This window comes from Sinocyclocheilus rhinocerous, unplaced genomic scaffold, assembly GCF_001515625.1.
Source record: "Sinocyclocheilus rhinocerous isolate Xijiao unplaced genomic scaffold, SAMN03320098_v1.1 scaffold5720, whole genome shotgun sequence".
Lineage (NCBI taxonomy): Eukaryota > Metazoa > Chordata > Actinopteri > Cypriniformes > Cyprinidae > Sinocyclocheilus > Sinocyclocheilus rhinocerous.
The window spans coordinates 14270-27963 of record NW_015661855.1 but is presented as its reverse complement, the minus strand read 5'-3'; the positions used below and the strand labels follow the sequence as shown (position 1 = coordinate 27963).

At 37.3% G+C, this 13694-nt stretch overlaps 2 protein-coding genes across 4 annotated transcripts in view; one reads left to right on the top strand and one right to left on the bottom strand.

Moving 5' to 3' along the window:
* The first annotated feature begins 375 nt into the window (after positions 1 to 375).
* LOC107726524 (DNA damage-regulated autophagy modulator protein 2-like) lies at positions 376 to 6842 on the top strand. 3 transcript variants are annotated; one of them, XM_016536147.1, is made up of 8 exons: positions 376 to 572; positions 2123 to 2255; positions 2330 to 2397; positions 2670 to 2812; positions 4163 to 4340; positions 4502 to 4584; positions 4657 to 4749; positions 6655 to 6842. In XM_016536147.1, the coding sequence occupies exons 2-8, from the start codon at positions 2125 to 2127 to the stop codon at positions 6757 to 6759; spliced, it is 801 nt and encodes a 266-aa protein (XP_016391633.1). In that variant the 5' UTR covers positions 376 to 572; positions 2123 to 2124; the 3' UTR covers positions 6760 to 6842. The 3 variants fall into 3 exon arrangements, with proteins under 3 accessions (XP_016391633.1, XP_016391631.1, XP_016391632.1); XM_016536145.1 differs by having other exon boundaries at positions 2112 to 2255; XM_016536146.1 differs by having other exon boundaries at positions 2016 to 2255.
* Positions 6843 to 7895: 1053 nt separating this feature from the next.
* LOC107726521 (DENN domain-containing protein 2D-like) overlaps positions 7896 to 13694 on the bottom strand; it is a gene marked incomplete at its 5' end in the record, with an annotated part of 17266 nt that continues 11467 nt past the window's right edge. Inside the window, 2 exons of the mRNA XM_016536139.1 lie at positions 7896 to 8345; positions 10389 to 10622. Coding sequence (XP_016391625.1) covers positions 8257 to 8345; positions 10389 to 10622 — 323 coding nt within the window. The remainder of the gene's footprint in view (positions 8346 to 10388; positions 10623 to 13694) is intronic.

Here is a 13694-nt window from a genome sequence, read left to right as displayed (position 1 = left end):
TGCTGTTTTTTGCTCTTTTTACATTGACTATCACTCTTTATAGTCTAATACAATCGAATAAAACAATCATTTCTCAAATATTTATTACAATATATACTGATAAACTGAACATTCACTTCAATGATATGAAGTTTCCATGTACTCGTAGATCAACTTTGAATAAAGAAAAGACAGAGCAAGGTTTTTGTTTATGTACTTGAAATGACAAATTAAGTTATATTTTCCTATGTTCACTTTTAAATAGTCAAATAAAACCGAAAGATCGCATGAACATTTAAATAAATCGAAATGTCTCTGTGGGTATTAGCGTATTATCGCGCTGAGGGGGATTTTTCCCGCGCTGGCGACCCGCCGAGCAGCTCCACATCCGGGTTTTTCTCGCGGGTCTCGTGAGTTTGGGCGGAAATGAGCGGCGAGAGTTGATGCGCGAGACACTGAAGATAAACAGCACTTAAAATGAACTAAATCCGAAATTTGAGGGGATATACAAAAATTAAAGAATGAAAGAGTCATTCTGTGGAGATTTAAAATGCCTGTTTAGACTGAGGGACGATCGTCTGTTTGATTGACAGGTAGCGTTAAGCTTTTCCTCACTGACATAAAAACATTATTTTTAAATCTGACTTTATCATCACATACAGATTTGACAGAAGCAAAGACAAAAGCAATAATACAACATAACATGCGCTTTAAAATCAAATTTTCTTTGTTTGGAATAGAAAGTGAAACTAAAGAAATCTGTTGCTTTATGTGATTGAATTCCGCTTTTATTGTTTATTCTTAAAATCTCTCAAAATACTTGTACAATTTAAGCACGTACCATTATAAAATAACCTTACAATGCAAATACCATGGTAACGTTACTCGGTCACTGATATTCAAGCTATCAAAAATACAAGAACGTTTCGCTAACGTTCCCACAACGTTATGGAAACGCTATTTATGAATGTCCGCCAAACGTTCAAAACGTACTTTAAAAAAAAAAAAAACTTTTTTTTAATTGGTTATTCAAACGTTAAATAAATAGTCCATATTGTGCAAACATTACGGGAATGTAACGTTACGTCTGAATGTTCTCTGAACGTTCTGAAACAATAGTAACATTTAAAAAGTGATCTGAAACGTTCAGGAAAGTAACGTATGAAAAAAGTGTATAAATAATGTTTTTGTGCTAATGTTTTGAGAACATTATTAAAGACCACTGGAGGGCCAGTTCCATAAACTGTTTAGACTAGTCTTAAAAAGTTAGTCATCTAATTTTTTTTCTTCAAGACTGGTCGTAACTTTAATTCGGTTATGAAAAGGTAGATTGGTCTTATTTGTATTGGAAAACTAGGACTGATTTCCCCTTGGCAACCGTTCTGAAACAATAGTAACATTTAAAAAGTGATCTCGTTCGTTCAGGAAAGTAACGTATGAAAAAAGTGTATAAATAATGTTTTTGTGCTAATGTTTTGAGAACATTATTAAAGACCACTGGGGGCCAGTTGCATAAACTGTTTAGACTAGTCTTAAAAAGTTAGTCATCTAACTTTTTTTCTTCAAGACTGGTCGTAACTTTTTTAATTCAGTTATGAAAAGGTAGATTGGTCTTGGTCCCCTTGGCAACTTCTAGTTGGTCAAACTAGTTCTTAAGACAAAGTCTTAACTTAGTAGCTAAGTTTATGCAACTGGCCCCCAGGGGGCTGTTCCATAAAACAAGTTTACACAAATAAGCCAGGTTTATTTCAGTTAGTCTGACTTATTGTCAGTTGATTTGGTTCTAAATAAGTCGGGCTAACTGAAATAAGCCTGGCTTATTTGTGTAAACTTGTTTTATGGAACAGGCCCCAGATAATGTTACTAGAAGAATGTGCTCATAACATTGAGAGAACATACCAGAATGTTCTGAGAACGTTCCCTATTAGCTGGGTCCATATCTAATGGTTTTATCAAGCTGAAAACCCTGGTGCTTTTTTATTTGACTCTTTTCTCTAGTTTCAGTTTGTGAATGGTTTTATTAACATTTTGTGAAGGTTACGCTCTCACAGCAGAAGTGAAAAGCAGAAACTCACCCATGATGCTCTGAGAAGAGGAAGCGCGGCTGACTGGTAATATTTGGCGTGTTTTAGGCGCGTTTTAGGCATGTGGTGGTTTCAGGAGGGTTTGTGCGTCTTGCCCGTGGCGCTGGTCATCTGGACCGCCGCCACCTTCATCTTCGCTTACATCACGGCCGTCATCCTGAGACACGTGGACCCGCTGGTGCCCTACATCAGGTGAGCACAGACCGGTGTCATCATGTGACGGCGTGACCTCTGACCTCTGAGTGACCTTCGTTTTGCACTTACAGTGACACGGGGACGGTCGCACCGGAGAGATGCGTGTTTGGACTCATGCTGAATGTGTCTGCGTTTTTAGGTACTGAATGACCTCTGACCTCACACTGACCTTAATTATGACCCCTAGCTTTACACGGACACGAAAATATGATTACGAAACTAAACCATTAAAAAAAATATAAAAAATTACGTCTGGTGTTTGAATAACTTTTGGTTTGACTGTATGCTAATGCTAACATGCGAACAGTACGGGAAGGGGGTGGTGTGTTGCATCAAGACACAATGTTATGAAGTGGTAGGGCGTGGCCTTTAACCCCGTTTCAGTGATGTAATGCTGCGTGTCTCCTGCAGGTGTCGCTACTATGTACGTGCGCTATAAGCAGCTTCATGCGCTCGTGGACGTGAACGACACTCGTCTGAACTGCCTCAATCTGATGGGGTTCGTTCTGGGCTGCGGAAGTTCGTTCGGCATGTGCGTCGTCGCAAACTTCCAGGTATGTACACGGAGCGTAAAAACCTGTTCACACTGAAACGTGTGTTCGGAATGAAAATTAGGTCCGATTTGTCGATTTGCAATCTGTCGCATTGATGCATGCAAATGTTTGTGTTGACGCATTAACAGACGTTAGTTCAAATTAAAAAAAAAATGTTGTACCGAATTCTTGCACCAAATGTTTGCCTGTTCCCAGAACGAATGTTCGGCATGAAAATTTGCTCCGATTTTCACATTATGTTTGGGTAAAAAAAATGCAAAAACATGTTTTTATTATGATTTTTTATTTGCTATGTTCTTTATCAAACAACACCAAATAAAAGAGCACATGACAAAAAAGCGCATATCTTATTGGTTCAGCCCATTTTTGCATGTGATTTGTCTGTTCGGACCAATGCGCAAAAAATGTTGCACTGTTGCATTGGAATGTTTAGCACACTGAATTTTCGCACAAAGATTTGCATGAAAATTCTGTCCGATTTTTGCATTCAATTTGTCGGTTCGGACCAGTGTGAAAAAAGTTGCATTGTCGCATTGACGGCATGCAAATATTTGCGTTGGTCTAAACAGACAGATTTTCAGGTGTTCAATCAAATCAAAATGTTTATTGCACTGAGTTTTTGCATTAAGTTTCAGTCCAATTTTCTCATTCGATTTATCTATTCATACCAATGCATAAAAACAGTTGCATTGTTGGCATGTGAATATTCGTGTTGGTCTGAACAGACTCGACAGCAGTCCGTTCAAATTAAAATGTTTATGCACCAAATTTTCACACGAAGATTTAGTCTGATTTTCACATTCAATTTCTCTGTTTGGACCAATGCGAAACAAAAAAACACCGACAAACATTCATACCCCATCAATGCGACAATGCAGTCTTAACAAATTCGTTCAAATGAAAATGTTTATTTCAGTGACTTTTCGCATTAAGATTTGGTCCAGTTTTCACATTCAATTTATCTGTTCAGACCAGTGTGCAAAAAAAACATTGCATTGTCGCATTGGTGGCATGCGAATATTCTTCACCATTATAATTCTTCGTTCAAATTTAACTGTTTATCGCACAGAATTTTCGCACCAAATGTTGGCATGAAAGTTTTGTCTAATTTTTGCATTCGATTTGTCTGTTCAGACCAACGCACAAACAAAATTTGCATTGTTGGCATGTGAATAAAAGTTTTTTTGCACTGGATTTTTCGCTTCACCAGTGTACAAAAAAGTTGCGTTGTCGCATGCGAATATTTGTGTCGGTCTAAACAGACCGATTTACAGCCATTCATTCCAATTAAAAAGTTTATTGCACCAAATCTTCGCTCCGAACATTAAGTGTGTGCCGTGTCTTTCCCAGAAAACCACTCTGTTCGCGATGCATCTGGTGGGCGCCATGCTGACGTTCGGCGTGGGCGCTCTGTACATCCTGGTCCAGACGCTGCTGTCGCACCGCATGCAGCCGCACATCCACAGCAAAACCATGTTCTGGGCGCGGCTGAGCGTCTGCGTCTGGACCTTCGCCAGCATCATCAGCAGTATCCTTTAACACGATAGTTCACCCAAAAACGAAGGTCTTGCGGGTTTGGAACGACACGAGGGTGAGTAATTAATGACAGAATTTTCATTTTTGGGTGAGCTATCCCTTTAAACAGGGTTTAGCGTTGAGCGTTGTCGGTTGCTTCCTTGATTCGCTCAGTGTTCGTGTCGTCGGTCATCATGTACAGCACTCTGTCAGGAACCGAGGTCAACCAGAAGCTGCACTGGACGCCTGGAGAACCGGTGAGTGTGTTATTTCACTGCAAGGATTGCGTGTCGAGTGAGTCTCTGATTGCGCTGTTTTTTCTTCTTCAGGGTTTCACGCCGCACATCGTCAGCACCATCTCCGAATGGTCTCTCGCTCTGTCCTTCATCAGCTTCTTCCTCACCTACATACGAGACTTCAAGGTAAAGCGTCTCTCATCGGATGGTAGAAACCTGTCGAGCGTGTCTGGGTAGATTACTTACAAATTGTAATCCATTACCGATTCCAGATTACATGATCAAAATTGTAGTCAGTAACGTAATCCATTACATTACACACTACTTTTGGATTACTTTTGAGCTGTCTTGTTTTCACACTGACTTAAATAGGATGATCTTGTACCATATTGATATAAAAATACAAAGAGTGAAAAAATATATTCCATTTGTTGTTATTAAACATTACATTACATCAAGGTTTGTGAAGGAACTGCAGGGGGTTTGCGAGTTTAATGAAAAGCGAATAATTACATAAATCATAAAAATGTGACATTAAAATCAATCAAAATGGTAAAAAACGTAAAGAAAATGAAATATTTTTTGTTTACCTGCATGTCATGTAACCATAACCAACGTCGGAGAACCAGTGAACATGTAAATGTGATGCTTAATAATTAAAATATTAATTTTAAAATCTCACGAGTATTTCAAGTAAATATATTAGGTGAAAGAGGATCAGATGAGAAAAAAAGTTTGTGCGTTTGTGCATTTTAATGTGTCTGAAAGACAAAAAGCCTTCCAAAGACATAGAAACACATGGTTAAATAAGCTACAGAGTGATAATGCAAATAAAAATGAATGTGCTCATCAGTAGTTGATGCGATGTTGAAACACTTCTTAAACCTGAAATGATTTTTGTAAATCCAGTGCTCAAATGCTGTGTAAACCTGACTAATGTCTGATCTCTGAGTGAATGTCCACAAAACTGGAGACTTTCTGAGTGTATATAAACTGTAGGCTATTTTAGAAAGGAGCATTTAAAAGATGAAAAAGAGGAATTAGGGAGAATCTATAAATTATGGATGATTCATTGCATTTGTGTGCAATTATATGTAATGATGTAATCCGTAAAAAAAGTAACTGTAGTCTGATTACGAGTATTTTAACACTTTCCCCGCCAAACACGAAAGTTTCCGTGTTTTCTCTGTTATACGCTAGGGGGCGCTATTACACATCTCCTGAATGAGTCTAGAAAGTGCCGATCAAAAACACAGACCTGGGGCCTGTTCCATAAAACAAGTTTACACGAATAAGCCAGGCTTACTTCAGTTAGCCCGACTTATTTAGAACCAAATCAACTGACAATAAGTCAGACTAACTGAAATAAACCTGGGGCCTGTTCCATAAAACAAGTTTACACGAATAAGCTAGGCTTACTTCAGTTAGCCCGACTTATTTAGAACCAAATCAGCTGACAATAAGTCAGACTAACTGAAATAAACCTGACTTGTTTGGTAAACTTGTTTTATGGAACAGGCCCCAGAAAGACTCAGAAACGAGCGATCTCTTATGTATGCATGTGCATATGAAAAATAATGCATATAACTAACAGCATATAAATGAAAACTGCCTGATGTTACAGAGTGAAATGTGGATCCAGAAAGTGGTAAAGCTTTGGGAGTGCTGGTGGAAGCCATCTACTGCATCTTTGCTTTGATAATATTACTGAATATGATCCAGGTGTAGTATTTGATAAAAATGCGATTTTGCTTTTTTATGAAACCTACCTACACTCAAGCGTTGATAAAAAAGCAATAATAAAACTGATTCTTTTTGTTTGAAAGTAGAGGGTCTGATCATTATTTTGATGTATTGCATGTTCAGATATTCATGCAACAAAATATTCTGGGGGCCATGAAATATTAGTAAAAATCAGCAAAAGCAGTGGCTGGCAACTTTTTTCAAAAACGCTAGCGGGGAAAGAGTTAAAATGTAATTTAATCTAATTACAAGTACTTAATTTTTGGAATCCGATCGCGTAATCCAGATCACATGCAATCAGTGACCCAGCTCTGCGCGTCTCACACTCGTGTGTGTTTCTGTCTGCAGAAGATCAACCTGCGAGCGGAGGCGCAGCTCCAGAGCGAACACCTGTACGATTCGCACCACTCCCGGCCCTCGGAGACGTCTCCGCTGCTCGCCGGCAGCATCTGACGAGGAGAAGACGCTCCAGACGAGGCGCAGAGACTGCCAGGCTCCAGCAGAAGCACTCCAAGCTCTGGAAACTTCATACTAACATTTAGACAACGTTTGTACAACATTCACACAACCGTCTGAAATTATGCTCTAACTATTGCGTTTATTAATCTAATACAGAAGGGGCCTGTTTCATGAAACAAGTTTACTAAATAAGCCAGGTTTATTTAAGTTAGTCTGACTTATTGTCAGTTGATTTGGTTCTAAATAAGTCGGGCTAACTGAAATAAGCCTGGCTAATTTGTGTAAACTTGTTTTATGGAACAGGCCCCTGGTTTATTTCAGTTAGTCTGACTTATTGTCAGTTGATTTGGATCTAAATAAGTCGGGCTAACTGAAATAAGCCTGGCTTATTCGTGTAAACTTGTTTTATGGAACAGGCCCCAGGTTTATTTCAGTTAGTCTGACTTACTGTCAGTTGATTTGGATCTAAATAAGTCGAGCTAACTGAAATAAGCCTGGCTTATTTGTGTAAACTTGTTTTATGGAACAGGCCCCAGGTTTATTTCAGTTAGTCTGACTTATTGTCAGTTGATTTGGATCTAAATAAGTCGGGCTAACTGAAATAAGCCAGGCTTATTCGTGTAAACTTGTTTTATGGAACAGGCCCCAGGTTTATTTCAGTTAGTCTGACTTACTGTCAGTTGATTTGGATCTAAATAAGTCGGGCTAACTGAAATAAGCCTGGCTTATTCGTGTAAACTTGTTTTATGGAACAGGCCCCAGGTTTATTTCAGTTAGTCTGACTTACTGTCAGTTGATTTGGATCTAAATAAGTCGAGCTAACTGAAATAAGCCTGGCTTATTTGTGTAAACTTGTTTTATGGAACAGGCCCCCCAGGTATGTTACACTTCTTGGTTTGTTTTATGTTGTAAACATGTTGGACAAGTTTTATGGTCTTCTCGTTTGTTCTAGAAATATGCATTGTTTTATACAACTGTAAAAAGGAATTACTTCTCTGATTACGTTATTAAAGTTGGTTATTGGTGGGTGAGTTTTATGCAAAAGGAACATTTCTGGCTCTTATTTCATGAGGAAAAAATACAATAAAATCCCCATTTAAAAAATAATATGAATTAAAATCCATAAAATTATTTTTAAATGATTTAAATAAAATGTTTATTGTAATGACTGCAATACTACAAAAATGACACTAAATGAGAATCGCCACTGAAAATGAGGAATACACAAACATTAAACAGCCACAATAATGAAAATCTCACTAACACTGTATAATTCAAATTTTAGCTTTAGTAAGGTCAAATATGAGCTGGACGTGTTCCTGTTTCAAATCACTTACGGAACTCTCAAACTAACATGTATCAATTCACTTTATATTTTATTATGTTAAAACAGTGTACAAATAAACAGCATTAAATACTGACGGAATGTTTGAAGTATGTTATTAAGGAAAGGCTGAGAGGAGCGTAACACTGAACGAACGTGAAGACATCCTAAACCACCACACCTCGCACCCATCCGGCCTTCGTCTTCTCCTTCTTCTTCCTCTCGTGATACTCCGACACCTTCCTGTGAAAGAACGCTACAGGAGAACCAGATTATGATCAGAAATACAAATAATACAGCAGAAATCACTGGGGTTTCAGTGCATGCGCTTGCTGACTGAATTGATGATAATGAAAGTGTTTCATGGGGAACATTCTTTGCTCACTCTCTGTATATCATTTATTGAAAACTTTTGTTTTACCTGCTGCTAACATAACCAATATTAAGTCTTGATTTTTAACTAGTGCTGTCAAACGATTAATCGCATCCAAAATCAAAGTGTTTGTTTACATACTATATGTATGTGTACTATGTATATTTATTATGTATATATAAATACACTCACATACATGTATATATTTTGTATGTATATACATTTATATATTTATATTCTTATATTTTACATATATAAATATATTTAATATATAAACATAAAATTTTTCTTAAATATATACATGCATGTGTTTGTATTTATATATACATAATAAATATACACAGTATACACTCATATATTATGTAAACAAAAACTTTTATTTTGTATGCGATTAATCGCTTGACAGCACTAATTTTAACACATAAAAATGCATCGCAAAAAATATATAAGCAGGATAGTAAAAAGAAAAATTTTTGTCCTAAGATTGCAAAATATAATGCAATTCTGACGTTTTTTTTTTCTTCAGAATTCTGAGTATACGTCTCACAATTCTGTTTTCCTTTTTTTTTTTTTTTCCACAGCTGAATAAATGAAAAAGGTAATTACGATTTTTAATCTCACAATTCTGACTTTTTTTCACAATTGCGAGTATATAGCTTGCAATTCTGACTTGATATCTCGAAAATTTGAATTACAAAAAAAAAAGTCAGAATTGCGATATATATACATATAAACAGAATTGCGAGAGAAGATACAAAAAAAAGTAGCAATTACCTTTATTTTTAAACAAGCTTCATAAATTGAACAACTTTATAATTACTGAAAATGTAGCGTTAAAAAGGCTGTTCTAAAACATATTCTTCCGTTAAAACGCTATTAGTCTCGAGTATTTAAATAAAATGTCATTTAAAGAACATGTTAGCTAACATAAATGTTTTAAGAATGTTTTGCTAACTTTTCCAGTAAGAAAAAACTATTTCGGAATGTTGAAAAATGTCCAGTTTTTTAAACGTTTTAAAAACGGTTGGTTATACGAACGTTAAGCGAACATTCCATTTTATCATTTTGCAAACATCGTTACTTACGTTATATGTTATTTTACTTTCGAATGTTCTCTGAACGTTCTGAAACAAGTCAGATAACATTTTTCGCTAACGTTTTGAGAACATTGTTAAAGACCCATTTAACATTTTTAAAAGAGCATTATTAAACATTTTAATTTACATTACTGGAAGAACATAGGTGACCCTGGAGCACAAAAGCAGTGTTAAGTCGCTGGGGTATATTTGTAGCAATAGCCAACAATACATTGTATGGGTCAAAATTATCAATTTTTCTTTTATGCCAAAAATCATTAGGATATTAAGTAAAGATCATGTTTCATGAAGATATTTTGTAAATCTCCTACTGTAAATATATCAGAACTTAATGTTTGATTAGTAATATGCATTGCTAAGAACTTCATTTGGACAACTTTAAAGATGATTTTCTCAATATTTAGATTTTTTTGCACCCTCAGATTCCAGATTTTCAAATATTGTCCTATCCTAACAAACCATACATCAATGGAAAGCCTATTTATTCAGCTTTCATGTATAAATCAATTTCAATTTCAAAACATTTACACTTATGACTGGTTTTGTGGTCCAGGGTCACATATGTTCATAACGTCGCCAGAACGTTAGCCAAAGTTCAGAGAACGTTCCCTGTTAGCTGAGATGATGTAGCCTAAAAACACATGATTTCAGTCAAAAGAGTCTTCATTTAGGTTCCATAAAGAAAAGAAAAAAAGCTGCATAGATGTGTTTGAAGAACCTTTGAGGAACCTCTTACGCTCAAGAGGTTCTCCAGACAGTTCTGACTGGAAGCGTTAGTTTGAGCTTCGTAAACGGATTAGCTGTTTTTATGAGGAGTGTGTGTTTGTACCGTTAGGGTTGGGCTGCGCTTCCTCTTCCTGAATGAACAGATCGAACATCTGCGTCTGGATGAAGAGCTTGACGAAGTTCAGGTGCGACCTGTGCTCCACGGCCTTCAGGAAGCTCTTCTTGTGGAACCGGCGCGAGCTCGCGCTCCTCCTGACGTGCTGCGAGAAGTGCCCCACGCTCCGGACGAAGACGCTCAGGAAGGCCTCCGACACCAGCCGGTTCAGCTCCTCCGTCGCTGCCAGAACACACAACAACAGGGAGCTGAGCGGCGATTCTACACAAGCCAATTAATCCACATTCAGTTTCGGTTTCGGCCTCCAACGGTTATGAAAATACAAACGATTATTGCGCCCCTTTCCAGCGGTTTCACGTGCAAATCAGCGAGACTATTGCAAAATGGGACGTGCTTGATTTATTTAAGTTGATTTGATTTATTCATGTTTTTAAAAGCGTGAAAGAGAACTTGCGCTGCTCCTCGGGAGGATTTCTGTGCGTTCGCTCAGAGACGGAACACAACACCGACACGTAAAGTCATCTTTTACACGCAAAAATGTGTCAAAATGCGGTGCTTAGTGATTATTCACGTAAACCCTCGTCGGTTATGTAATAAATGAACGTAAGGAGTTGAGAATGAAGTTAATCAAACAACAAAAGACAAAGACTAAATCACTCACTGCTCTCGACTGAAGGACTTTTGTAGCTTTAATAAGAAACAAAGGAAGTTTAATTATTACAGTGAAGACTATGCTGTTTTATTTTACATTTGATTATTCATTTCTGTAGTAGGCTGTTAACTGAATACTTTAAACTTGCATTAAAAAAAAACTTAAAGCACAGTTGGTTTCATTTGTATATTTTTTATTCTATTGCATTCCTTTGCTTTTTTTATTACTGGCCGTTTAATTAATTTCAATAATTTTAAGGACCTTTTTTGTTGTTGTTGTTTTTAACTAATATCAGTTAGTTCTAGTATTCTGCTGTGGTAGTGAGAATTGTGACATTAATGTAGATGTCATAGCAACCTTATTTACAGGAAATATATATTTGATATGTATCACTATCTTTAAATAAATCACTCATATAAAGTTTTGGTCATATGGCCCACTAATAATCATGTTAAATAATCGTGATTATGATTTTTGTCATAATAGAGCAGCCCTAATGCCAACTCTCATGCATTTGGCGCGAGACACAGACTTTTAAGCCTCGTACACACCGGGACGATTATCGCCGACGTGTTTCGACGCGTCTTTTGTGTTCATACCCAAGCGATTTTCGCTGGCGATGAGCCGAGTGTACGTGCAAATTCACTCCCTGACTTTAGATGGCGCTTCTAATGAAAAACAGAAATACCCCGGTACACATCGAATCCTATTTGATCTGCAATTCCTCTCCATAACAACTCCCTCTTATCGAGATTTTTGTAGTCGCTGTCGCGTTTGTCATAAAGCCCTTTGTGTTCAGACACCAATGAGACCAGCAGCTCTACATTCATCTTGCCTCGATGCATCTTCTTGGTCTACTTACTTCCTCTTCGTCGTTAGGTATCAATGTGTGCTCGGGCAAGACCGTTTTGTGCTTGAGCGCCACCAAGTCGTGTTTTACTGTAACTTCAGCAGCTCCAGGCACGTGAACAAAAGCGCCAATCTCATTGGCCGGCCAGTTTTTAACGCGGCGCGTCAAACCAAAAAAACAAGCCCGAGGCGTTTTTAAAAAAAAAACGCTTTTACGCCTTGCGTTTTGCGCCAACTCACATTGGCGCCCTTTGTTTAGTCACGAGGCGTTAAACGTCGGCGATAATCGCGCGCGATATTCGTCTCGGTGTGAACAAACCTTTAGGCTCCGTCTCACGCTGCTCATGTAAATCTCACGCCAAAGTGACAACCCTGATTGCGAAATGAAACAAAGTCTCAGCTTTCAAATTTTGTACGTTTCAATACGAAATTCTAACAATAAATACCGTTTTGGCGCACTTAATGTGGCATAAATCGTAAAATGTAGCGCTTCAGTTAAAGCCAGAGCCATTGAAAAACAGAGTTGCGGCAAGCTTTGATCTCGCCGATTTATATCGCGTGATCTATAGAGCTCTCCAAATAAACCAATGTAGACAATACAGTTGAATTTGCTTACTTATAATGTGACCATACAGCTTAACTCTTTTTCAGTTAAATAAGTGTTGTATTTTTTTAGTTCAATAATATTTATTTAATATTCTGAGGTACCATTTGTGCAATAATTAGGGTCCGTTGATGACTTAAAATAATTTTTTCTAATATTTCTATTACTTATATTACAATTAGTATAGTATTTCACGTTAAAATAGAGAAAAGGGTTTTAAATTCCAATGCAAAGAGGCAAATTAAAGGCAGAGTGTTTGGTGATTTCAAATATCAACATTGGCTACCAGAAATCACTTACTCTGCCTTTAACAGTCACTTTGTGGTCAGAAAAAGAAATCATTTTCATTTGTAATGCCATGGTTTACCCACTAGGTGCCTCTATGGCACTTTACTAAATATATCTAGCATATGGCAGGTCATACTTGCTTAGTTTTTTTAGGTTCTTCATTTGAATAAATATTTAGACTTGATTAAACACTAAGTTAACATCCCTTTTTAATGATATTTGCATAATTACTCACAATGAATGCAAGCAAATACTGAATTTAAACCAAGTTTAAAATGGTGCTAAAAAGGCATTCAACAAAGGATTTTTATCCCCTTAATTTTCATGAACTGATATTGAATCGAGATCGAAATCCAAGCTGAACTTAAAAGTCCCTGTGTCACAGGAAGTGGTTAGCGCGGGAATCAGACTGAACTCACAGGCGTGGTGTTTGCGCGCAGACAGCCGCGACAGCAGCTCCTCCTTCAGTTTAGCCGGCAGCAGCGACTCCTCGTCTCCCATCTGAAATCACATCATCATTAAGGGGAACTCGGGATTACGTAATCAAATTAAGTACCTTTGATAAGATTATATTACATTTTAAAATGCTCGTAATCAGATTACAGTTACTTTTTATGGATTGCATGATTACATATTATTCACACAGTGTCAGTAAATTATTCATGATTATTTTTTTCTTGTTTAATTATCCTCTCTAAAATCCTACTGTGTGTCATACCATTTCTATTTTTAGTGTTTAAATGTGTGAGTGAGTGAGTGAGTGAGTGAGTGTGTGTGTGTGTGTGTGAGTGAGTGTGTGTGTGAGAGTGTGTGTGTGTGTGTGTGAGTGTGTGAGAGAGAGAGTGTGTGTGTGAGTGTGTGTGTGTGAGAGAGAGAGAGTGTGTGTGTGTGTGTGTGTGTG